General features: G+C 42.9%; 1 protein-coding gene across 3 annotated transcripts in view; it reads left to right on the forward strand.

Moving 5' to 3' along the window:
- The window catches only part of sorcs2 (sortilin-related VPS10 domain containing receptor 2), a 361633-nt gene that overhangs the window by 89205 nt on the left and 247256 nt on the right, over positions 1 to 25172 (forward strand). For all 3 annotated transcript variants that reach the window (XM_034676218.1, XM_034676219.1, XM_034676217.1), the window contains exon 2: positions 5153 to 5220. In XM_034676218.1, coding sequence (XP_034532109.1) covers positions 5153 to 5220 — 68 coding nt within the window. The remainder of the gene's footprint in view (positions 1 to 5152; positions 5221 to 25172) is intronic.

Consider the following 25172-nt stretch of genomic DNA (forward strand, 5'->3'; position numbering starts at 1 on the left):
AACCATGATGGATAAACCAATACTTTAAAAATCTAACTTAACCTCGTGGTAGAAGAGATATTAGGAGATACAGAAAATGACACAAACACAAAGTTAGCTCTGTGTCTTTACTGCAGAGGATGAATCATGCTTGTTTCTTGCAGATTTGTGGATTTAGGAGTGTCTGTTTTTATAAACATGACAGATATCAGTGGTGGTTTATTTATCAGCTCTGTCAGGTGGACACAAACACGTCTCTAAATTGATGCTAATGTTGCACCATTTGGCTGGAAGTGTAAATTGGCTCTCCTCTTTTTCAAACCAGAACAACTTCCTGACATAAAGGTGTCAGGTGTTTCCTCTTTTTCCACCTTAAATTTTCATCCGCCGGCTAAAAGCTGACTGTGTTCATCACGAGGCTCAAACACTGAGCGTGTAGCAGATCTGATCCTCATGTGGAGCGACCGCTGCTGTTACTTTGCCTCTCTGCCGGCATGATGAGGGTGTCAAGCTTTGCACCAGTGTCTCATTAGGAGAAGGACAGCTGTGCAGAGGCGGACAGCCTGTTTCCAGAGACACCAGTTGAGTCACAGAAGGCCAACAGCCAATCAGGGAGCGGTATTTGCATGCTGTATGACTCAGAGAGCCTCACACGGCTGGTCTCTGATGGATGCTGTCTTGTTCTTCATCAGCAAGGAGAGTTTATCTGGCAGTCAGGGGAGGAAGCAGGTTGTGTTCGAGGCTCTTATCAGCACCGGCATGTCGGCCTCTACTCCAGTTTTCTGGACTTTTAAACATCTGTTGAAGAAAAGCTCCAAAAGCGTTGAAGCTTGGAATTTGGGATGCTTTGAGCAAAGCGTCTGGAGATTCCAAAGTGGCTTTTATTGCGGGCGCTGTGTTGTGGAAATTGCCCAATACTTCTCAAACTCATTCAGTGTGTCCCCAGGTGTGCTGCTCCACGGAGAGCGCATAGCTTCGTGAGGAATAAACTTAGCTACAGAGCGGCGCTGCAGAGAGAAGGTCCTGTAAAGAAAGCAAAGGGTGTGTGCATGTGGACCCTGAAGGCTGTGTGGACACTAGAGCAGTATTACGACTCTACTTTACACCAGAGGGAGGTTCACAGGGCTAAACGCTCGGACATATTTGGGCTTGCAGCCAGGTTTCTTATTAAGTCAGCTGAGTGAGGCAGAGCAGCTTTCATCCTGATAAAGACATCGACCTCATGTTTACCTCCTGAACGTGTTCGCTGTCTTTATTCTCTCCGGGGCCTCACATGCTGTATAATCTTCAAACTCAGGCCAGCATGGTGTTTAGATAAGAGCCTCAAACTGAAATGACCAGAGAGGACGTGATGATTCAGGCGGTGCTTGGTTTAAACATCAAGTCAACATAAAGTCATTCTGGTGATTTTAAATCTGAAACACAACAAGTACCAAAAGTTTACTTCCCTCATCCAGCAGCCATGAGACGGGGTGTGATGGCTGCAGAGTGAACCTTTAAACCACATGCACCAAGCATTTAGTTTACTTAAAGTGCTCATCTCTTATTAAAGGCTTTAAGTGTCATGAGTTGATCTTTAGTTTTGGATATCTCCTAGTTTCTCATGCCTTGTTTCCTGCCTGTGTGTTATCCTTTGTCTTCCTCATGTTATTAGTGATACATGTCTTGCTCTTGTGTTTCCTGTTTTATTTTGTAGTTGTTGCCCCCAGTGTTTCCTGTTTTATTTTGTAGCTCTTTCTTTGTATTTCCTGTTTTATTTTGTGGTACTTGCTACCTGTGTTTCCTATTTTATTTTGTAGTTCTTGCTCTGTGTGTGTTTAGTAATCCTTGTCTCTTGTTGTGTTTTCTTAGTCTAGTCTTGTGTTTACTGTTTTACTTTGTAGTTCTGAATCCTTGTGTTTCCTGTTTAGTCTTACTTCCTGTCCTTGTGTGTTTCCCTCCTTTTTTGATTACCCTGATTAGTTTCACCTGTGTGATTACTCTGTTTATGTAGTTTCTGGCCTGTGTTGGATAATTGAACGTCTTCCTCGTCTTCATTGGTTTTCTTTTGGATTTTGTGGATTTAGTTTATGGGACATTTCAGTAAGTTTTGTTTGTACTTTTTGTTGTTTTAGAACTAAATCTTGCACATGGGTCCTCCTCTGTTTTTCCCGGTGTGACATCAAGTTAATTAATGAAAGGATATTCAATGAGACACACCTTAATATGCATCTGTTTCACATTCAGAATAACCTTTACTCTTTACAAAGCCACCAAACTCCAGTGACAGAAACAGTCTGCAAGAGTTGTTCATCTGCCTCAACTCATTTTTTTGTTTTATGTTGTTTGTTGGTTTTTTAAAGGGATTGCACAATAGCAACATCACAAACAAACAGTACTGGAGGCAGGGATAGATGAGGGATGTGTGTGTGCTGCACGTTAAAATGACTGCTTTTCTTAAAGACGTCTGGTGTCTCTGGAGAGCGTGACGTGACTGAGAGGCTTTATGTATGAGAGGCTGTAAAATATGGTAGGCATTTAAGATAATAATCTGAGTCTGTCAGTGTCAAAAAGAAGCTCTTCAAAGATTCTTTATTGATCACATTCACCCTAAATGTCATGTTGCAGCTCATCCAGAGTCTGTGGTGATATATTAGGATAATTGTATTATTATGTAGAGCCCAGATACAGTATGTACTATGAGACAGAGATTTAATATACCAGGATGTAGCATACAGATGTATCAGGCATGCTCACATCTCAAAGATCTTACATCTCGGCTCCTGGAAGCAGCCACCTTGAACGCAGTTTGCTGTCAGCAGCTGGACCCTCAGCCTGAAGGCAGGCTGGGCCTTTTCTCTCGCTCCACTACCTAGAGCTGTGAGGCGGCCTGTCAGTCACACCCTCAGGCCCCACTGTGCTGCCTGACCCGCTGGCACTCTTACCATGGCAACGCAAATCCCGGCAGGCCGAGCTGTCAGGAGCAGGAGTCCTCAGAAATATGAGAGACAAGAGGCTGTGATCCAGCGCTCACACCGAGGATGTGAGCTGCAGACCCAGACGTCTTGGTCGTCTGAAGGAGAATCCTCGCTTTCATTTATTGGATCTTTGTGACAAACAGAAATCAAATTGAGTCTGCCCCCCCAGCTCAAAAACAAAAAATAAATAAAGGTTTCATAACCACACTGCCCAAAGAGAAATGTGCTTTAGCTAAATGTATAATTTATCTTGCACACAGGGAGGAGAGCTTTGTGAGAGCGTCCTTAAAAACCTGAGTGGCAAACAGGACGCCTATTTGTTCAGAGTAATAGTTTCTCTGAGCTCAAACACTCTCAGCATAAAGATTTGAAGACAAGCAAGTCCTTCCTTTAAGACATGACACAGAGGAGAGAACGGTTTCATGGTAAGAGCCATGCTAACCCGTCACTGATGATGGGAAATATAAGGATTAATTAGAAGAGCGCTTATAAATCTTGTTCCTCTGAAAGAAAATAAAGAGTTTTTAGAAATGTAGGAAATTATCTTTTATATTAACCTGAATGATCCAATGGCATCTTTAAATCCTGATGCTAACTCTGTATCTGTTGTGTTTGCCTCTTTAAATTTGATGCTTATTTGGAAAACATACTTTTTTAACAGTTTGAAAAGAATTCCAATGTGTAAAAAAAACGTTGATATTAAGTCAGGAGACATTATTTGTTCCACTTTAGCTCAACATCACTGTGAGATACTTCTTTAATGTAAAATTTATGACATTGAATCAGTAATTAGCACACGTTAGCATGTTAGAAATAGCTAGTATCCAGCTAAAAGCCTGTAAGAGTAACGTGAGTTTTGCTTCTATCAATTTGAATGTCTTTGAAATTGTCTTACTGAGTTTGCATACAAAACAAATAAGCTAGTTAGTCAAACGTAAGAGCTAACTTCACTCGCTTTCAGTTAGCATTAATGTGTTGCTGCTTAAAGCTGGTGTTGGTAGTCAGATTTAGATACACTTTGTATTATACTGGTTAAAATGATCTTTATGTCCTGATGTCAATCAATACATAATGTGTTCTTAAAAAAGAGTGAAAAAAAGCAGCTATCTGCAGCCAGAGTAAACCTGGGAAAACACCAACCAATCCCTGCCATCAGGAGCCAAATTATGAAACCAATCAAATCTCGTCCTGTCGTTCTGCCCGCCTCCTGCGTGTACATTTCATGTTTGTTTGTGTTTCTAACTTTCACTATGATAATGTTTTAGTGCTTTCTTACCGCTGAGTGAGACATGAGTTGACGTAGTGAAAAACACTAGGGGGCGTCGTTTTGGAGGAACTCGGAGGGGAGGGGGGGGAGGGGTTAGACGGAGTCCTAAGGAAATGCTACATTCAAATTCATGCTAGATTTCTGTGACTACCAACCCTCGCTTTAAATCTGTGTTTTAGTTTTTAATTTGCCACCTGTGGACTCTGGAGCAAGATGTAAACACTTGACTATGCTGCACAACATTTAATAAGTCATTAACATGAGTAATGGTCATTTACACAGCTAGCATAGAATCCATTAGAGTTATTAGGTTATTTTGGGTTAGTAAATTTAAGAGAATAATAAGCTAAAGTGAGCCAGCAGAAAAACTCAAGTTAAGTTTTTAAGTTTTGTTTTGAAACTAATTTATTAACTCTTGGTCAGCTGGGGGCGAATGCTAATAGCAGGCTAGATTGAGCTCAATTTTTAACACATTTAAAAATAATTTAGCCAACATTATAAACGTAATTCACATCATCTGAGCTTCGTTAGCAGAGCACGTTGGCCCAATGCTAATTTTGTATATCTGCTGTGTGTTGCTTCTGAAACCAGGTTGATAAGAGTAAAACAGTTATTCAGTCGGAGTTTTGGAGCTGAGGGTAGCTGCAGGTCAGAATGTCGACCCTCTGAGTGAACACTGAGTGTGTTTTGAAGCATGTGAACACCATATCCCCAATCTGATCAAAACCAGGATGAGGCTAATAACTGCGACAATAAAGTCCTTTTAAAGGCACTCGCTGTTACTCCATCTAACTAATTTGTTAGAATTAGAGCTCTGTTGTTTGTTTGTTACTGAACTAACCATAATCATGCTCCTCCTTTGCAATCGTAGAGACTTCTTTCCTGTCCACGTCTTTTCCTCTGCTGTTCCTCTCGGTCTAATGTCCTCCCTCTCCTCTTTGCCTTGCAGGTCATCCTCATCCTGACCAAGTACTACCACGCTGACTCCACCAAGGTGCTGGAGAGCTCGCTGTGGAGGTAAGCCCCCCGTTTACACCTTGTTCACTCGTGCTGCATGTCTTCCCGTCATGTCTGGCCTCAGACGCTCGCTGACCTTCCATCAGATAGGTCAGCACATGTTCGGTTATCTCTCCGCTGAGCCTCTTCAAGGAGACGGGAGCGATCCTGAGTGCTCGGGCGGTCAAAACATCAGCAGGCAGCTTTATGGCTGAAGTAGGGGACCGGAGAGCGGCGCTGTGAGGCCAGAGCGGGCATCTGTCCGGGCAGATAGCATATCAGCGTGGCACAGGGCAGGACGGTGGAGGGACAGGGTCAGGTCTGGCTGGCTCCATCTATCTAGCGGGCCGTCTCTGCCAAACACTTCACACCCCTCTCTGAAGGAAGAGCATCCTCTCTGCTCCACACCACAACAAGTTTATCTCCAGCTTGTTCTTCTATTCTCATGGAATATTAATTTCCTCTTCCTTACACCTCCCGGGGTGCTGCATGTAGCTGAGCGTGTCCTTCTCCTCGATAAGGGCAAGGAAATTTAATTATATTCCTATTTGCTAATAAAAACTTAGAAAATAGAGAAGACAGGGAGCAGAATGTCGGCTCAAATTATCCGTCTAGCAGGCATTCACACCCGGCAAAACGTGTCTGATGGTGGTACTTAATTCATGCCATTCACCTCGGCGAGTGCTCCATGACTTCAAAGCTTCAGCCTCTCATTAGCTCTGACTGCCTGTCTCCCTGGAGGACAGATATGAATAATGTACATATTTTTCTCCCTCTCTTGTTGATGTTATAATTGTTGCAGCGTATGAATAATACTGCACATTCATGACTGGACAGCCCTCTTTAAAAAAACACTGCTAGTGGTTGAGTCGTTCCAAACTGAGCCTACCTTGGCCGGCTGCCGTTTGGCGTCATTGTCTAAAAAGCAGAGATTAGCATGAATTTGCATGTTTGCAGCAGGACCCTTGTGTCTCCCCTGTGCAGGTCTTGGTTGGCTTTATGTGTGGGGTGTTCCTCGGAGCCGTGTAGCTGTCAGCGTGGACACACAGCGTCCTCTGGCCTCCAGGCTTTGAAGTCCCAGGGCTGCAGGATCAAACAGGGAAGATGAATGGGCTCGCCGTCTCAGCCTGTCAGGTGGCGTAGATCAAGATGTCGAGGCTTCACACAGGGGAAAGTTAACAGCAGAGAGAGGATAAAGTTTGGTTTAGGGAGGCTGAGGTAATAAAGTGATGCAGGTCCACAGAGCGTTGTCTGCTGTCAACAGGCAGAGCACACAATCTGTGGCTGTTAGTGGATTCTACCTGAACGACAGGGTCTGTGTCCTGAGGGGAGCAGAGGAATCTTTACACTCTGATGTTTTAGCTCTAAAACTCCTCCAAGAGCTGATTTAGACGAGTTTTAGCGACTCATATCTGCCCACCTGTAGATCTCATGTCAGTTATCCGGTTACCTGCAGCTCCTAAAACACTCTCCAGATCATTAAGTCTTATAAGTGCAATAAAACACGTGTGTTTTATAAGCTTCATACAGTATATCATCCATAGACAATGAGCCTTTGCACCGTAGAAGCATCTGTATATCTTTGTGCAGACTGTCCCGTGTGTTGTATGTTTAAAAGGAAACCCTCTGTGCACCCTGGAGTTCACCTTCTGAGCGTGACTCTGACCACGTGTTTTTCCATGTTTCTCAGTGCTGTGTCTGTTTGTGTTTTGGCGTCAGTGTTGCTTCTCCTGCTGATCTCAGTCTGTTTCAACCAGACCAGGTTCCCCGTCTATAAAAGAGCTCCAAACATCCCTCTCTCTCTGTCTCTCTCTCTCTCTCTGTGTGTGGTGAGAACAGATTTCTTTACAAAGAGAGACTGGGGAGGAAGTGCGTTACGTCTTCAGGGCCACCTGAAGCTTTCCCTGCACTTTATGCATGCTGTACATAAAGAGATGAGATTCACCTGCAGGGAGATGATCAGATTTACCTGCGTAAGGTTCCTCTTTAGTGTTAAGATCAGGTAGTGATGCCGTTATGTCATTGTGTTTCTCTTCGGCTGGGTTGTTTCACAGAAGGCCGAGGTTCCAAACTCTTGATGTGACAGAGATGCACTAGACGTTTACACCTCTGACGTCCTGCTGTGTGTTTTTTTTTTTAATCGTGCATGGTGCTGAAACTTTCCTACAGAGGATCAGTCTCATGAGAGAGTTTAAGTTAGTGTCCAGGTTGAAATACAGCGGCCCCTTCCTCCCTTGGATTTGTCCCGTTACTGAAGTGATCACTGACTTTCTGCAGAGCTTCATCACTTCAGTATTTACTTTACAAGGAAACAACTCTGCTCTCCTGATCTTCTCTCTGAGTTTTTTTCCATGTGTATTTTTCTTTAATTGCACAAAAATAAATAAATGCATCAAAGTGTCTCATAACAGCAGACAGTAAAGAAAGTGTAAGGCTCTCTGAGACGTTAATAAGATTTGAGTCTCATCCCATGTGGTCTCCTCTCACCTCGTGAACCCTTCTTCAGTCTGCAGCAGATCAAACTGATCCAGGATCAGAGTAAACAGAGAGGTGTTTGTAGATTAGGCAAAGGAGGGAGGATTTACCACAGCTTTACCAAACATTGTGAGGACTCCCGGCTGACAGACACTCTTCTTAAGACTCTGTTGCTCCGAGTCGAGCCTCCACACGCTCCGTAAACCTTCCTGATCCTGCAGCTGAGAGCAGCAGATGTAGACTCTGGTGTTTCAGATATCTGGAGCGTGCACACTGTAGAGCTGTGGACGGGGAGCAGGCAGGTGCGATGGTGAGGATGAGGAGGAACTGAGGGGGGTGTTTTAGATTTAAGAGATCTGACTTTTAAATGTTTTCAGAGCTGAATCCAGTGATGGAGGCTCTTTAAAGCACGTGTGCCGTATTGTTTCTTGTACCCTCATGTTTTACTGTAAAGTGTTGTAACCCTGAGCAGCATGCAGATATCAGAGCCACGCTCTCCTCCAGCTCTCGCTCATAAACAGGGTGTGGGTGTGGGAGTCAGGGGAGGGGGTATTTATAATTCATGCCATCTTCGCACAGCTTTTGAAGAGGCGAAGGGGGCTGGTAGCCATCGTGCCGGAGGGTGGGGGGGGGGGTCTTCACTGCTCCATAATGGATGAAGAGATCGTCTGACAGGCCGGCTCCTCTACGCACAGAAGATCAACCACTGCACACTTCCACAAAGAGAACTGAGAGAGTTCATAAAGCAGGCTCAGAGCATCGGCTGACGACTTCAGGTCAACAAGTGTATCTCTGATGAAGACCTGCACGCTGATGGTCAAAGGTCTGCTCACTTCTTTCATTTCGATCTCTGTAAACAGAGCTTTGCAGAATCAGCAGCATGGTGCTGTGATGTTCAAAAGATGTCTCATTATTTAACAACAGTGTTTACTGAGAAGAGATGAAGCCTAATTACTGATGCAGCCACGGCATGTGCAGAAATTGTGGCTGCTGAAGCTGCAGGACTGACGCCACACCCTTTATGCTAATCAGAGCATTTAACTTATAGATGAGATCCCTCAGGTGGGTCCAGTCCTCAGGTGGGTCCAGTCCAGATTCTTTTGTGGGTTTGACGGGTATGGAAAGTTCAATGACTCTTGTGTTAGTGTTTGTTACGCTTCCCCCTCTACTCTGATAATCCGGTGCACAGAGCGCTGCAGGGGCCTCATTGGTTAACACACCTGTCAATCATGACGTCACACATCCTCCTCTTCACGTCAACATGAAAAGACTTAACTAGACTCATCTGACAGATTGTGGGATAAAGGAAAATGTATTTGATGCATATTTTTATTGTCCTGTACGACCCGCTAAGAAGAGGCTGGGTTTATGACCTTGACTGCAGCCAGTCAGTACGGGGAGCTCTAAACGGTTTGGCTTCACTTTCAGGGAGCTCTTATGCTTCTGTAAATTTGTAGCACCATGAGGGGCTGCACACTGAGCTGCAGTGAGCTGGATTGAAGCTGCTCAGCTGTGATTCTGTCAGTTTGCGTGATTTAAGAGGCTTTTACTGGTGAGCTGTGTCACACGTTGGGGCCTGCACCACTCCAGAATAATCAGACCTGGTGTTGTTATCTGTAAAAACACAGAATAAATGAGCTTCTGATTATCTATGCTTTGTTTCAGGACATGCTAGCAGAGTTGTAGCTTACCCTGCAGGCTCAGTAGCTGGCTAAAATGTGTCTTGATGAAGTCCAAAATCCAAAATGATGTTGCCGTGAGGGGAAAACCAGGAAAGAAGTCAGTTCAGGAAAATCAAGCTAGCAGAGTGTGTGCTCTGTCATGTGTTTAAAGATTGTGTGTATTGGGTGTTTTTACTTTCTGTTTATGGGAAACATCAATGAGGTCTGTCCGGGAAGAGAGGAGAGCAAGTAAAAATCACCTATAACATCCCCCCCTCCTCCTCCTCCGTCCATCCTCTCCCCTCTGCACATCTCTGAATTTAAATTTCCTGTCTTTATTCACAAGGCCTCTCTTAAAATCAGTGCCTTGAAGACACAGAGCAATCAGGGAGATGATAAGTGATGATACAGGGAGTCGATGCTTTGATGATTCCTGCAGGAAACTGGGTCATGAAGGAGATTACAGGAAGGAGGTCCTGTCATTATTTAAAGAGGATTTTTTATACTTAGGAAAAATGTCAAATATTCCTTTAGAGGCTTTTCAAGATTTCTGTAGACTGTTGAAATGATTCAGCCACATCAACCAGTTTACAGCCATACAATGTTAGGTAGATTATTTATTATTTTTGTAAGTAGCTTCCTGAAATAAAGTCACAAAAGCCCACCCAAAAATAATCTTTGAAAACACAAAGTTATATAATTTTCTTCTTCTTGATCGTTTATTGGTTGTTTTTCAGTATCTTTGATATTAAAAACATAGCACAAGTTATACCTCAGCGATATCATCAACTTCCCAACCACCCACCCACTTCCCACTTCCCACCCCAAATTGCAGTTTACATAGGGCAGTAATCGAAGAGGACAGGGACAAAGAATACCTGAAGGAAAAAAGAGAAGAACCCTAACAGAGAAAATTATAAATGTATTATTATAATAAAACAAATTAACAATAATCAAATAATAAGATTGATTAATAATTATAATAATAATAATAATAATAATAATAATAACAATAATGATAATAATAATAACAACATTAATTAAATGATAATCATTATGATACAAATACTACTACTACTACTACTACTACTACTACTACTAATAATAATAATAGTAGTAATAATGATAATAATAATAATAATAATAATAATAATAACAATAATGATAATAATAATAACAACATTAATTAAATGATAATAATTATGATACAAATACTGCTACTACTACTACTACTACTACTAATAATAATAGTAGTAATAATGATAATAATAATAATAATAATAATAATAATAATAATAATAATAATAATAATAATAATAATACTCAAATAATGATACAGCTAAGTTATGTCATTTGTTAATGAACTATCTGCAGCTCTGAGGCAATGCAAAATAGATTATTCAGTTAAAAACAAGAAACAGTAGTCTTTAAAGAAGTCCATCTCTGCAGGACAGACATTTAAAATCTCAATATGAGCCTGTTAATGGCAAACACGTTAAGCATGTAAGTGAGAGCGGCAACCTCCAGTTGCATTAAAACCCTGCAGTTCCTCAAGTCTCCAGACGAGGCAGGCTCTAAAAGCTGAGAAAACCTCATCAGAGCTGAAATGAAAGAAACAGCAGGAAGACTGTGACCTCAGCTCCAATCTCTCTGTTTCTAAAGAGCATGATGTTAGCTGGAGTCAACATTTCCAACATCTTTGGCTTCATTACTCCTCCAAAGAGTCTGAAGGTTGACGTCAGAGAGACTACACACTGAGTTTTATTCATTCACACATACTTTGATCTGTCGTTAAATGACATTACAGCCTCTGCAGCCAAAGCCCTGGCTCTGGGCTAAAACGGTTTCCTCCAGCAGTTCCAACACTTTGTCTCCATTTGACTCATTCAGACCAAAATATTAAAAGAAGAAGAAGAAGAAGAAGAAGAAGAAGAAGAAGAAGAAGAACAAGAACAAGAACAAGAACAAGAACAAGAAGGTGGTGAAGGAAAATAAAAACACTCCCTCATCACTCTGTCTGTGTTTCACCGTTTGAATCAGTCTGTTTGAGGCTCACTGGCTGCAGGCAGGCTCCACATCTACAGCTCATATTCTGATTCCCCCTAATCTTTCAGGGACGTGAGTGTGCACACACACACACACACTCACTCACACACACACTCACACACACACACTCACACACTCTTATCCCACTATTAAACGTGTTAATGATTAGCCTTCCCCGGGGTCCAGATCAAGTTCCCCAAAACTAACCCCATGAAGAGAAGCACAAAGTAGAAACATCCACTTTAAGGCTTAATCAGAACAGCATGTTTCATTCCTCTCCTCTCCTCTAACCCTTAACCTCACCCTCTCCTTCTTTCTCATCATCCACTTTCCATCTCTCTCTCTCTTTGCTCTGTTTCTCCTTCCATCCAGATGGTCAGGGCTGCTGTAAATACTTAACTGAAGCGAGAGCATCGTCTTACACCATGCTCCACTGCCTTATATCTCCTTCTCTCTCCTCCATGTATAGAGAGAGAGAGAGAGAGAGAGGGAGACGGCACCCCAGAGAGAGTTGTTTGCTCCTTGAGCTGTCAGGCAGAGTGTCTCCTCTGGTCTGATACAGATCCAGTATACAGGGATGTAAAGGATGTGTAAAGAAGTGAACATGAATAAAGGGAACAGAGAGAAGCGTAGAGATCTGTAGGAGAAAAACAGAGAGCAGGAATCGATGAGCTGCTCCAGTGATGGATTATTCTCTGTGTTTGTGCAGAGGCATGCTCCCATCCCGATCCCCCTCACTCCTCTTCGTACAATAACTATCTCTGTATCAGCTTGTTTCACATCTTGTCACTTTGCTCACGTTATTAAAAAAGGACTTCTTACTTTTCCACCTTTGCTTCCTGTGAGAGTCCAGATCATGAATCACAGCAGAAGATAGATTAAATACAGACCATCACTTTCCCCCTGTAGTCTCACAAGAGAAGAGAAGAGAGAACAGGTGAAATTAATCAAAGTAGTAACCAGTGGCTGTCATAAAGTTTATTACTGTGTTTTATAAAGCCCAGAGTGCACAGCAGGCCTGTGCAACCAGAGGGCTGCATGCATTCACCCTGTTAATATGGCTGTTAAAAGGGAAGCCCAATTTATATCTGCCAGATAAACTTTCTTGTGTATCATTTGTATGCCGATGATACAATACTTAATGATAAAAACATTAATTTACTTATCAACAAGTCTGCACATTCCCACACAGTAGTTGGCAATATGTGAGCAGCTATTTCATCCAGAGAAGAAGAAAAAGCTCAGCTATAACAAGCTGAGGAGAGTAAAGATGGCGTCACCTGTGTGGATGTTTTCACTGTTTCAGAGGAGGACACAAAACGTGGTGCATGTATTCAGAGAGGAGGAAGAAAGACCTCGAGTTGTATCCATAGACTGTATAAATAATGGACGTAGTATCCGTGATGTCTTTTTGAACCGGGCTGTAAACATGTTTATTTCTGCTGCAAAGATTGTCTTGTTTGAATTGGTGTGTATGTGGTTTCTGGTGTTTCTGCAGCCAGCCTCAAGCGGATTCTCGATGAATTGCGGTCTTTAACACTTCTGCATGGGCTGCATATTTGGAGACTGGAGGTTGCCGCTTGGCTCTTACACAACTTACCCAAACTCTCCAGTTTGCTTAGGTGTGAAGTTTGCTTGAGGCTGACTTTAATCTTTTCAGACATGGTCTCTATGATACAGAAACCATCGTACAGCTCGGGGTTCTCAGCAATGGACAGAGCTATGTTGTCTTCAGGACTGCAAAGAAGTAAAAGACTCCCATGTGGTCGTTTTTTTCTCTCTTAGGTTAATTTCTTGTAGTCTTCAGAGACGTGTTGCTACTGGCATTAAGGAACAGGATGTGCTGGGAACACATTGGGTTTCAAGACACAAGGAGGCAGACTTCAGAGATCATTGTTTGACTCACACCAGTCTGACGATGTTTTAAACACAGACACACCTCTAACCTCACTGCTGATATTCAGTAAACCGATGAATTTTCCCACAAACAGGATTATACAGATTCATTTTACAGTTTGGGGTCAGCAGCAGTGACAACAACATGCAGGAAATGTAAGTCAGCACATTGTCCAATAACTGAGCTGTATATCTGATCGGACCTGAAATGAACTGGAAAATGAGACAACTGTGTGAGCCTGCAGAGAGAACCATGTCATTCAGTTAGTGTGTGTGCATGTGTATGTGTGTGTGTGCCCCCCTCCTGCAGTATATATCCACTATATGCTGTGTCCATGTGTGCCACAGCTTCTCTGGCATGTGTCCGTGTGTCTGTGTGGGAGTGGGCTCGTTCTCACACCACGGCCGAGTGCCCGGCCATCTGGAGGACGTTTCCAGTTTCCTCAAACATTCTCCTGCAAGGACGGACATGGGTCCACAACTGCACACAGCTGGAGTGCAGAGAGAGAGAAGGATAGATGGAGAAAGAGAGAGAGGGAGAGAGAGAGAGTCCTTGGGGATTTCTTTGGACTAAGCTGTGAAGTATACCCACAGGAAACAATATTTGGCAGAGAGTTCACAGCCGATTCTTCTCCTCTCCTCTCTAACTTTCTCTCTCGCTCTTTCTTCCTTTTTATCTTTATCCCAATTTCACGGCCTTGCTCGAAGCTTCTCTCCAAAAGGATCATCTGACTTTAGGACCCTACACTGCACACACACAGAGGCTCAACAGAGAGATGTGCCTATGAAGGTACTCATGGTTTTGTTTGGATTTGCAGCTCCTCAGAATAAATCGGAGAATGGACTCTACACGGTTGTTTTTGTCGTTGGGGGACCATGAACCTGCTGAATCAATCTTAAGGGTTTCTTGTTCTCTGAGTTATAAAAGTTAGATTCTAAGTTTTTAAGAAAGAGAAACTTGATCCACAATGATGAGGCTTGATGTGATGCGGGGCTGCATGAACAGGGTTTTGTGATGCTTGAAGCTTGCACACACTCAAGGATTTTAAATCTGAACTGATGTTGAAAATAAAACAGAGCCCACACATGATGAGAAATAATGACTGAGTTAAAATTTATAGTGCATGATGTGCAACAAGGTAGCCAACACAGCAGCAACAACCAGAGTCCACTCTCTCTAAACTGGACATCTTGCAATATCTGTCACAGTCAAACGTGACTGCAGAGGAAACAAACATGGCCGACTATCGAAGCCATTGTTAGAGACTTATCTCTCTGGGGTAGCATTTCTGTCCCGCTCCTCTCCTCGTCAGTGTGATTGTGGTTTGTTTACAGACACCCTGTAGAAACAGGAGGGTTGTTGGTGAATCTGACTTTGCACTTCTCGCTCACTCTTGTCACCATGCTTCTGTCTGCTGTGCTTCCTTCTTTCATTAGCTTGCCTCCTGATTGGCTGTCGTTCAGTGTGTGCTCTGCCGTCCTTGGTGTTCTGCCCACCCAGCAGGATTTCTGATCGTAAATACTGAACGTGTTTAAAATTTACGACTTCAACTCGGCGTGGCCCTGATCCTCTTCCGAGCAGACCTCACACCTCAAGAGGATGTGGGAAGATAGTAGAAAAAGCTCCTTGTTTGATATCCTCAAACATACCGGGATCTTAGCCTAGCATATGTCTTACACTACCTAATGTCACTGCACTCTGTCTCCCTATTGGATGACCTCTATGGCTGTCAGGCTGAGGGCTGGGCTTACCTTGTCAACACCAGTGTAAATTTGGAGGTGAAAGAGTTGACGAGGGAGGTAGAACAGGCGCCAAGAGAGGAGAAGCCGATGTGAGAGTTTCAGGAGAAGAGAATATTGTCGCTGAGGATCCCTCTCCGAAGTAGAGTCGGAGTCAAGGATGGGTGCTGACGGATCACAAGTAGACCGGGTCGAGGCCGGAGAAGAGAGATACCACGAGGGGTTAGACCATGCTGTACCACTTCCTTCAAGCTGACAGACAAACGTATGCAGAGGCATCCAAGCCTCAAAAAGCACTAGACATGAACTGAATCTCTCGGGTTGGTTTGCCTTGACACTAGTTCTATCTTATACTGCACCTGCAGGATGGTTTCCTGGACAGTCGTGCATGAATGTTAGTGAGTAACCTGCTGATATCCTGCTCAGACGATCCCTGAGCTCCATTGTCTCGTAGGTTTCTCTGAGCTGTCATAGGCATCCTCCTGCTGTGGACGTTCCAGACTCCAGCTGATACGGACATGCTGGACTCCAGCAGCAACAGCTACTACTAATACTTATACTACTACTACTACTCGAGTCAGATGGCTGTCTAACATGAGTCTGGTTCTGCTTGATGTTTCTGCCTGTTAAAGGAAGGTTTTCTTTGCCACTGTAACTAGCTAAATACTGCAAGGTGCAATGGTCATGTTGGATTAAGATAAAATAAGATTAGATCGTATCCTGTCTTGATGTTGGGTCTTTGTTAATAATTTAACATAGAGTGGGCTAGACCTGTTATGTTTGTAAAAGCGTCTTGAGATAACGTTTGTTGTGATTTGGCGCTTTACAGATAAAGATTGATTGATTGATTGATCGATGTCCAAAGCATTCCCATCCAAATATTAAACTGTGTTTTGGTTCCTCTGAAACAGATGCACGAGGGAGTGTCTGATAAACACAGTTTTAAGTCGTTTTTGTAATAGAAGCTCCAAATACAACCAATCAGAGGTCATACTACATCACCAAAGCAGCTCTGAGCTTTAGCTCTGCAGTGGATGGGTTAATAAAGTTCCTCTGTTGTCACAGGTTTGAGCTGTGATGGAGAGCAGTCTGCTTCACTGAGGTTTAGTTTGAACTTTATTTCAACAAACTTTCGATTCACTTCCAGACAAATGAACACACGCTGCGTTCAGCATTTAGAGAAGTTCAAAGAAGCAACCTGAAGTTTTGTGTCCAATGCTTTTAGAGCTATTGTGTTTTAAAATCAGAGTTGTTTCAGAGAGGAAAGCCTTTACATGTGTGCACACTAAGAACTGTTAACACCACAAAGATAGAATAATATATGTTAAAGGTACAAACAGAGCACAGTAACTAATATGAAGAATGAGTTAGAATTACAAGAAATATGTAGATTAAGAGGATTAATTTCTTTTATTAGTCAGCAATAGTTTCTGTTTTAACCTGGTGTCAGCTGTTTGTGCTCTTCTACTCTCTGTGGAGCTGAAAACAAAGAACAAGAGGATAAATATGTGAGAGCTGAAAGAAGGGGAGGCAGGGTTTGGAAATGTGAAATGTTAATTGCTCTTTAATAGAAGGACTTGTCACAGTCGTACTTTAAGAGCAAGGAAACAGCTCTGTCAGCAGCTCACAGTTATGACAACCTGCACATGTAGTCATTAGCTGCTACAGAATGCTTCATTTCTGCGTTTAGTCCTCCCTGTCTGCTTCTTTCCGCTCTCTTAAATTATACAAGCAGAAATGTTTCCCTCAATTAAACGGAGATCTGGGGATTGTGGTTAAAGAAAAGCTTGCAGCGTGTCAGAGCCAAGCCAAACTTTCCTGGCTTCATCAGAGAAGCAGGCTGTTTCTCAGGATCAGGGGCAAAGGACGCCCTCGTTTCAGCCTGAACACACTTTAACAAGGCTGAAAATGCTGTGTGTGTGTGTGTGTGTGCACAGAAAGAATACAGAGACTACCTGCTGCAGGCACACACACACCTGACCACAGGCAGGTTTATTACCTGTTTAGCTGCTGCCGTAATGAAATGACAGATGTGTGTGTGTGGTTGTGAGAGAGAGATACACTCAGTGCTTGTTTGTTGTAGTCTAATAAAGCAACTGTGTGTTTGTCAGGGTTTGATGATGTAAGTGAAGCTGAGCCGTCACAGCTGGTCTGTTTTATAAAGTCACAGATAAACTATTAAACTGCTGAAGCTTCAAAAGAAGAACTACTGGAGGTTTTATGATCTCAATCTGCAGCACAAGACCAGGGGACAGGGGACAGGGGACAGGGGACAGGTGAAAGGTGGGGTCTGTGATACTTAAATAATTTCTCTGGAAACTTTCTCAGCATGTGATGAAAAAGAAACGTGATGGCAAATGTTGGGAATTCTCACCTTAACTTCTCTTTATTTATATAGCTACTTTTATACATTCAAGCAAGAGCTTCAGCAGTAGGTCAAATAATAAGACTAAAAAAAGATAGAGGAAAGTTATATGAAATACGTGAAAATGAAATAAAATAATTAAAATAAAATCAATCAGATAAATACCAGAAAAATGAAATAAAAGAATTACGATAAATTGATTAAATAAATAACAGAAAATGAAATAACAGAAAATAATGTAAAATAAGATTGATGAAAAAATAAAATAAAAACATTTTAAAACAATGGCAATAACAGTAATAATGTTATTTATTGTACCAATGCAGTCCAGAGCTGGAAAGAAATTACTCGAGTTAAATGCAAGATAAAAAAAAGTCTGTCTTTACTTAATTTTTTTTTAGCTTTCAAACTTGATTGTTAAGACAAAAACAAAAGCAGAAAGAAAGGATTTAAAGGAACAGTTCAGTTCTTTTTAAGTGTGGTTTTATGAGGTTATTGTCAATAGTAAGTGTATTACTTACCCCCCAGGGGGCATCGGTCAGCTCAGCCCTTTGTTGAGAAACCAGAAAAGAAGCTGGACTTTCAGCCTCTGCAGACAGGTCAGCTCTAACACCTCATTAAGCTCATTTAACAAACTCTACAATCAGTTCTCCTCATTGAATCAATCAATCAATCAAGCTTTATTTCTAGAGCACCTTTCATACAAGTCAAATGCAATTAAAAGTGCTTCACAGTGACTGAAAACAAGAAAGAAGCAGAAGTACAATAAGGTCAAAAATTACTGGATATTAAAAAACAAGAATGGATTTTGAAGTAGACTAATGCACACCGATAAGAATAAAATATACGTTATTAAAAATAAGTGAAATCATCAAAATAACAATGATAATATACATACTTTGAATAAATAAATAAATAAAAACGGGTAAGGATAAAAAATGAAGATACAATAAAATCATTAAAATATGAAAGATTAAACACAAGTAGTTAAAATAAACAAAATAATGAAATAACATTTAAATCATTTTAAAACATTAAAGAAACAAAATTATGAAACACTTTGTTCATCTTCCTGCAGCGCCTGAAGCCTTTCTAGAACCATGCAGGCTGTAAAGATCGGCCTCTTTAGAGCAGGTGTGTATGTGGTATCAGAGGCCTCTGCAGCCAGCTCCAAGTGGACACTCCAGGAACTGCACTTTTTAGGCTTAATTTCTCTGGACTGGAGGTTGCAACTTGATTGCATGAGAATGCTCACTGCTAACTTTGACATCATGTGGAAGATAATCAGTCATTGGCATATTGAAGTGAATGCTTTCATCAGTCTCATACATCAACTTAACATACACAATTTTAAAGCTAGCAGCAGTTGTGTGAAGGGAAAGGCAGGAGTGAGTCAGCATGCCCTTACAGAGAAACGCTCTAAATTAGGTTTAGTGTTTGCTGTGAACATTTACTTTCACGTTATATAAGACTCTTTGAAATCATAGATGCTTCAACTCAAACTTTGAGGGTCATATATTTTCTACTACAGCTGCCAATCTACTGATGATTAATCGTAGCACCAGGACAGCTCCATCTGTGAGCCTCCGTCATTTCTCACTCTGAACACCGACACACTCTTCACCTGAGATAACTCTGAACGTCTCTCTGCAGCGTGTGAGCGTTCAAAAAGAGCAGTGTGTTTACATCCTCTTTTTTCTCAGGACTAGATAGAGTTTGGAAGTGAGACGGGGGTGTCACACACACACACACACACACACACACACACACACACACACACACACACACACACACACACACACACACACACACACACACACACACACACACACACACACACACACACATACACGCACAGACTGTCACAGCACAGAGGGCCAGCTCTGTGTTGTGCACAGACTTGGCAGTCTCCACGGCTCCATCATCAGTAACACTTTAGTGGTCACAGAGAGCTCTTCATAAACTCTTATTGCTCTTTTATTTATGAGCTCGCCATCATCAGAACAATGAGCCTTTCAATAACACACCACGGATAATTACCATAAAACAACCGCCATTATCGCGTTAATGATGTCGTTAAGTTATGCACACTGGGACCGTCGCATGAGCTGATTGAGTCGGGGGAAGAGTTCTCTGTTTGGCTTACTGTATGACTTTTATGAGCTTTTTCTTTCAGAGGGTTGGCGTGGGCAATCAGTTCTAACGTTTCACGCCACATTAAAGAGGTGAAACCAGGGGAATGGAGGATGGACTGTTTGTATAGTTAGGAGAGGAACACGAAAAAGTATGAAAAAGCACATGAAGATGTGCTAGAGCGGGGCTGTGGCTTTGATCTGCATGTTCTGACTCCTTTCTATCAGACCCAGCTTTCACTGTTTCTGTAGTCTTAGTTTAACGTCTCTGCCCAACTTATCTTAAAATCAGCATCATAACGCTGCCTCTCTTGGTGGATAATTCAGCCCACCGTTGAACCACTTTGTTCTGGACGATCACTGTGTCTCTCCATCTTTCATCCCCCTGCTGCTGTGGTTGTGATTGAAGGCTGGACTCAGTCATGAGGGGGACACCTGCTTTACAGAGAAGTGAAGCCATCTACTGTCAAGGTCAAGACCCTGAATATGATAATACCACATTTCAGATGTTTTTCAAGGGTCTCATTTTACACAGGCTTTCACCAGATCCGTGTCCGGACTGTCTCCGATCTGGTCTGGCTCCGTGCTCTCTTGGCCATCCGGTTGCGTTTTCAGAATGCAGCACAGAGCAGGACCGCCGGACAGCTGGTGTCATGTGATCAAGGTTTTCCCGCAGTAATTACTGATTCAAGGATTCTCCTCCTCCTCTCCTCATCCATGTTGTCTTTATCGTCCTCTGAAAAGATCTGACCTGTTGACTCCAGGCCTGGCTCCGCTCATCATGACGGTTTGTTGTTGTAGTTAAGTGAAATACGATCTGGTGATGACACAGAATGTTTTATTCTGAAAATTAACCGGATGTATTCATTTTGTTTTGCTGTTTTGACTTCCTGTCCCGCTCCATCTGCTCTGTTGAGATTGATGAAGTAGAAATAGAAGCCTTGTGTATCTGATTAGTTGGGTTCAGAGACGCAGCCGGAATGCAACAGAGCGGATCCATTGGGAGTTAGCAGATTGACTAGAACAGAAACATGTCAGACCCGGTGCTGTGACTGATCTGAGATGGACCAGACACGGATCTGGTGGAATTTGGCCGTTAGAGTTAATACGGCAATGTTGGATCAGTAAGTCTTGATATGTTTGGCACACTTGGCCAAACACACTTTTTCATGCTAACCGTGAATTAGGAAGGAAGTGAGCTTTAAAGCAGGTCCTAAGTGGTACCATGACACAGACATGGTACCACTTAGTTGCATGAGCTAAGTGGTACCATGTTGAGATGCCAAAGAGGCGGCCGTCAACATGTTTTTGAACATGGAGATGAGATTACATAGATATAGTAAAAACAATGTGTGACAATTCATCACTGGAGCTGTTTGCTTGTTGAAGCAGCAGCAGACAGCAGATGGACAGTGTTGCATGGAACATCTGAAGAGCTGTTTATTCCCCTGAGAGATGAAGAAGACCAAAAAGAGGTTGGGCTGATGTTCGACCTCTCTAAACTGATAGTGCTCCACATCTGTTGAGACAGCTAGCAGAGTGCGATGTGAAGTTGCATGTTTGTGTTTGCTTTGAAGGCGACAGACTGATTTGCAGGTGGTGATGAAAGGTGTTTGTAGCAGCCAGTAGCTTTATTGAAACACAAACATCCAGGCTCATAACTTCCAGCTACTTAATGTACTGTGAGACCTTTCCTCTGCCAGGTCTCTGTGCCAGGTGGCGGAGTGACCTGTCGACAGGTTTGGACCAATCCTTCAGGTTTCCGCTGATCCAGTTTGGAGCGGTAACTGTTTTCAGCTGAAGCCAGGTACGGCCCTCGCTTCCTGCTCTGAAGTCCTTGGAGCTGTGAGTCTTGTTTCTGTTCCAGCAGGCTGTTAGCATGCTGGGCAGCTCGCTGTGAAAGTGCTTCATTACGTAAGTCCAGCCAGCATTCCTCGGTGCCAGAGAGGTGGCATTTGGCGAGACAGTGGCAGCAATAAACTCCCCCTGAAATCTGCTGATGGTTCTGATCCAGACAGGATGGAGGAGAGGGGATGTGTCCATGGAAGGAGAACTGATCCATGAAGAAGTCTGGCGAGGGGAGGAAGGGGACATGTGGGCAGCTGATAGAGGACAGGTCCAGGGCGAAGACAGAGAGATGAATCTCGGGGTCTTTACCCATGATCACTGTGAGCTCCGAGCTCCCGGCCGGCTGCAGGATTAGCTGATCGGAGGCCAATTGAACATTTGGCCGAGGAGGCAGTGAAAGAGAGAGCAATCAATGGAAACAAATGTTGGGTGTTACTATTGTTGTGAAGCTTTGTGAGGGTGCTGGAGTGATCAGCAGGACACTTTGTGCTCCGTTAAATACCATCATGCATCATTTATATCTTTGCTGTCCTCTCATTGTGGGTCCACTTTATAATAGACAAAAGGCTGTTCAAATTTACTGCTGTTAATAAAAGGCGTTCAGTTAAATGTTGGCTCAAAGTTTCCTCTCAGCATCAATATTTAAAGATACATGAAGAGTAAGCATGTGACTGCGTTGTGTTGTTAGATAAAGAAGAGGCTGATTTTTTTACACGGTGAAGCAGGAAGTGATGGTTCAGCTCTGGTTATAATGAGACCTTACCTTAGAGATGTGAGCATGTTCTCCTATAGATCATATTAGTGGCAGTAAACAGTGTGATGTTCATTTTGTGGGCAGGGCTTAGCTGGAGGCAGAACAATACCCTGGACAGGTTCTCTAGCAACTTGTTTTGACCACAGGACTCTCTGAATACGTGAGTGCCACTTACTGCTCAGGACCAAGTGTTACTCTATGAAGTTTACACAGTGAAACCCCAAAACACGACCTTATTAGTCTTCCATGATGCCTACCATACTGCAGGAGCGGTTCATGTGTCACTCCAGTTTTTCTGTAACACAGTTACATCTTAAAACGTTTCTTCAGGTTGGTCCTCTCTCTGTAAGATGGTTTATTCCTGTTGAACAAGAGGCAGCCTCCAGGGTTGAAAATGAAGCCATGTTAAAAAAAAAAGTAGTTCCCCAAATGTCCACTAGGGGCTGGCACCAAACGCTAATAAAATCCCCAATTGAACCATATTAATGTGCACAGAATTTTTACTCACTAGTACAAAATATGGATTTGGTCACCAAGTCATTTCCTTTTATGCATGACAGCTGAAGAAGGGGGAATTTCTTTCTTTAATTCATCTCTTTGATTGAATGAAGGATAACCTCTAGCCACAGAAAGCATGCACGCTATGCGCTCAGCAGCATGATCTCAGACCCGTCCCAGAAGTGTCTCTCTGCGCTGATCTGCAAATGATTTACACTAGGGATGCTCCGATCAGGTTTTATGCTGCCGATTCCTATACCGATCAGCCATGAGTGCCGATCACTGCCGATCACCGATACCGATCACATGGATTTTCTGTACATTTTTCAATTTAGTTATGGTGAGTGCTACATCATCTGGGAAAAAAGGAACCATAAAATCACCTTAATTTAGAAAAAAACGTCTTTTTACTGACTTCTTCAAGAGAAAAAATACAAAAACCTTGCAGGCACAATGCAGCAACTATTCAGTCAAAAAGACAACTGAAAAACACTTAAATGTACCTGCTATCAGTAACCCAATCTTTAACAGATTGGAAACATTAAGGCTCTCAACAGGCTAAATAGTGCAGAAAGTCAAATAAATAAAACACAATATGTCTCACAAGTTTGTCTTTCTGAATATGCCATGTTTGAAACTCGTGAAACTTACAGAAAATGAGATTCCCTCTTTAGGGAGACGTTCGATGTGAGAGTACACTGTCTGGTGGAGCTCTGGCAGCACTACGTCTGTGAAATATTTACGTCCCGGTGGCACGTAGCGGGGCTTCAAGTGAGAGAGCAGTCGGCGGAACCCGGTGTCTTCCACCACTGAGAAAGGCTCATCTAGCCTGATTCAATTATTTTTCGGGTTATTTGCTTAGCCTTCTGACTGTCACGCTCATACAGGGTGTAGTGTAGCCACCGTGGGCTGTGTTAGCTGCCGTCTGACTGATGCTGCTCCGGCTGTCTTCTTTTCATTCACTGCCATGAGCCTCAAACACTCACCATACTCCGCCAAGTGTTTGCTCTTTAATTGTCTTATTATATTCGTTGTGTTGAAGAGCTAATGTTTTCTTCTTCTTTTGCTTTTTTTGTGGAGTTAGCATTCTTCTTCTTCTGTTACTTCATGCGGTTAGCAAACAGCTTTAAGACGCTCTATGGTCACCATCTGGCAGGAATACCGTATTACAACCAGGCACCGGGGAAAACTGTAGAAAATTGTACTTTTAAAATGAGAAAATCTTCACAATGACTCATCGAGTGAATGAATATACAAATATTCGAAAATCATTGCCCATCCCTACTCTGAATGCATTGTTTATTGCAAATCTTGATACTCTCACGTGATCTTGCCAGCTGCACACACTGAGTTTAAAACAATCTGTGGTTTAAACATGAGAATTAAGACTCATTCGTGCAGAGGCAATAATTTTTGTCTGGCAAAGTAGCAACAAGATTTCTTCATGTCAAAAAGAGTTTTTATAATTTGGAATTTTAAGTGATTAAGGTTGTCACTCCTACTTTAATCTCCTGGTTGAAAATGACTAAAAGTTTGTTTCCACGTGTGACTCCTGGGTGAAGGTCCTGCATGAAGTCCCTGATCCTGGTGCTGGTTGCAGTTTGTTATAAACACAATAAAAAAAACACCTTGCCATCTTTTATAACATTCACTGCTCGAAAACACAAACCACAGCAGCCTGATATATACCTGTCTGCAGCTCAGGCTCAGAGTTTCACCCTTCATACCTCGTCAAATTCAGAATTCAGCAAGAGAAGCGATGGATGGGACATCGAATAACAGAGAGGAGAGGAAAATCTTCACCCTCACCTCAGAGAGGAAGAGTCAGAACTATCCTACTGCTGACCCCTCAGGGGGCACCTGTCACTCTCTTTGGCCCACACATACACATACACATACGCACACACACACACACACACACACACACACACACACACACACACACAAACACAGACACACACGCACGCACACACACACACACACACACACACACACACACACACACACACACACACACACGTACGTGTAGTTGGAGCTCTGTGTTGCCTAAGGCGAGAGGGCTGAGAGGAACACGAGTAAACTCAGTCACTACTGCTGTCTCAATAAAACATGAAACACACACGGCTTCTTTTCAAGATGGCTGCTCACACCATGCAACCTTCAACACACACACACACACACACACACACACACACACACACACACACGCACACACACACACACACACACACACACACACACACACACAAACACACACAAACGCACACTGGTGGCTGCATGGGCAGAACCCCTGACTGACCGAGCCAGAGTCTGACACGAGCTAAAGACTACACACAGACTCAATCTCCCAGGAGGCCTTGCTGCTGCAGCCCTCACCAAACCCTCTCTCTCTCTCCCTCTCTCTCTCTCTCTCTCTCTCTCTGGAGGAAGTGCTTGGCCGTTGCTGTTGCCATGACTACAAGCTGCACAAATTGACAACAACAACAACAGCAGCAGCAGAAACGGCACTCAGGCCGGCGTCCCGCGTGTATCACCGTCATTTAAACGCCGTCAGCTGT

The sequence above is a fragment of the Notolabrus celidotus genome, chromosome 23, assembly GCF_009762535.1.
Source record: "Notolabrus celidotus isolate fNotCel1 chromosome 23, fNotCel1.pri, whole genome shotgun sequence".
Taxonomy (NCBI): domain Eukaryota; kingdom Metazoa; phylum Chordata; class Actinopteri; order Labriformes; family Labridae; genus Notolabrus; species Notolabrus celidotus.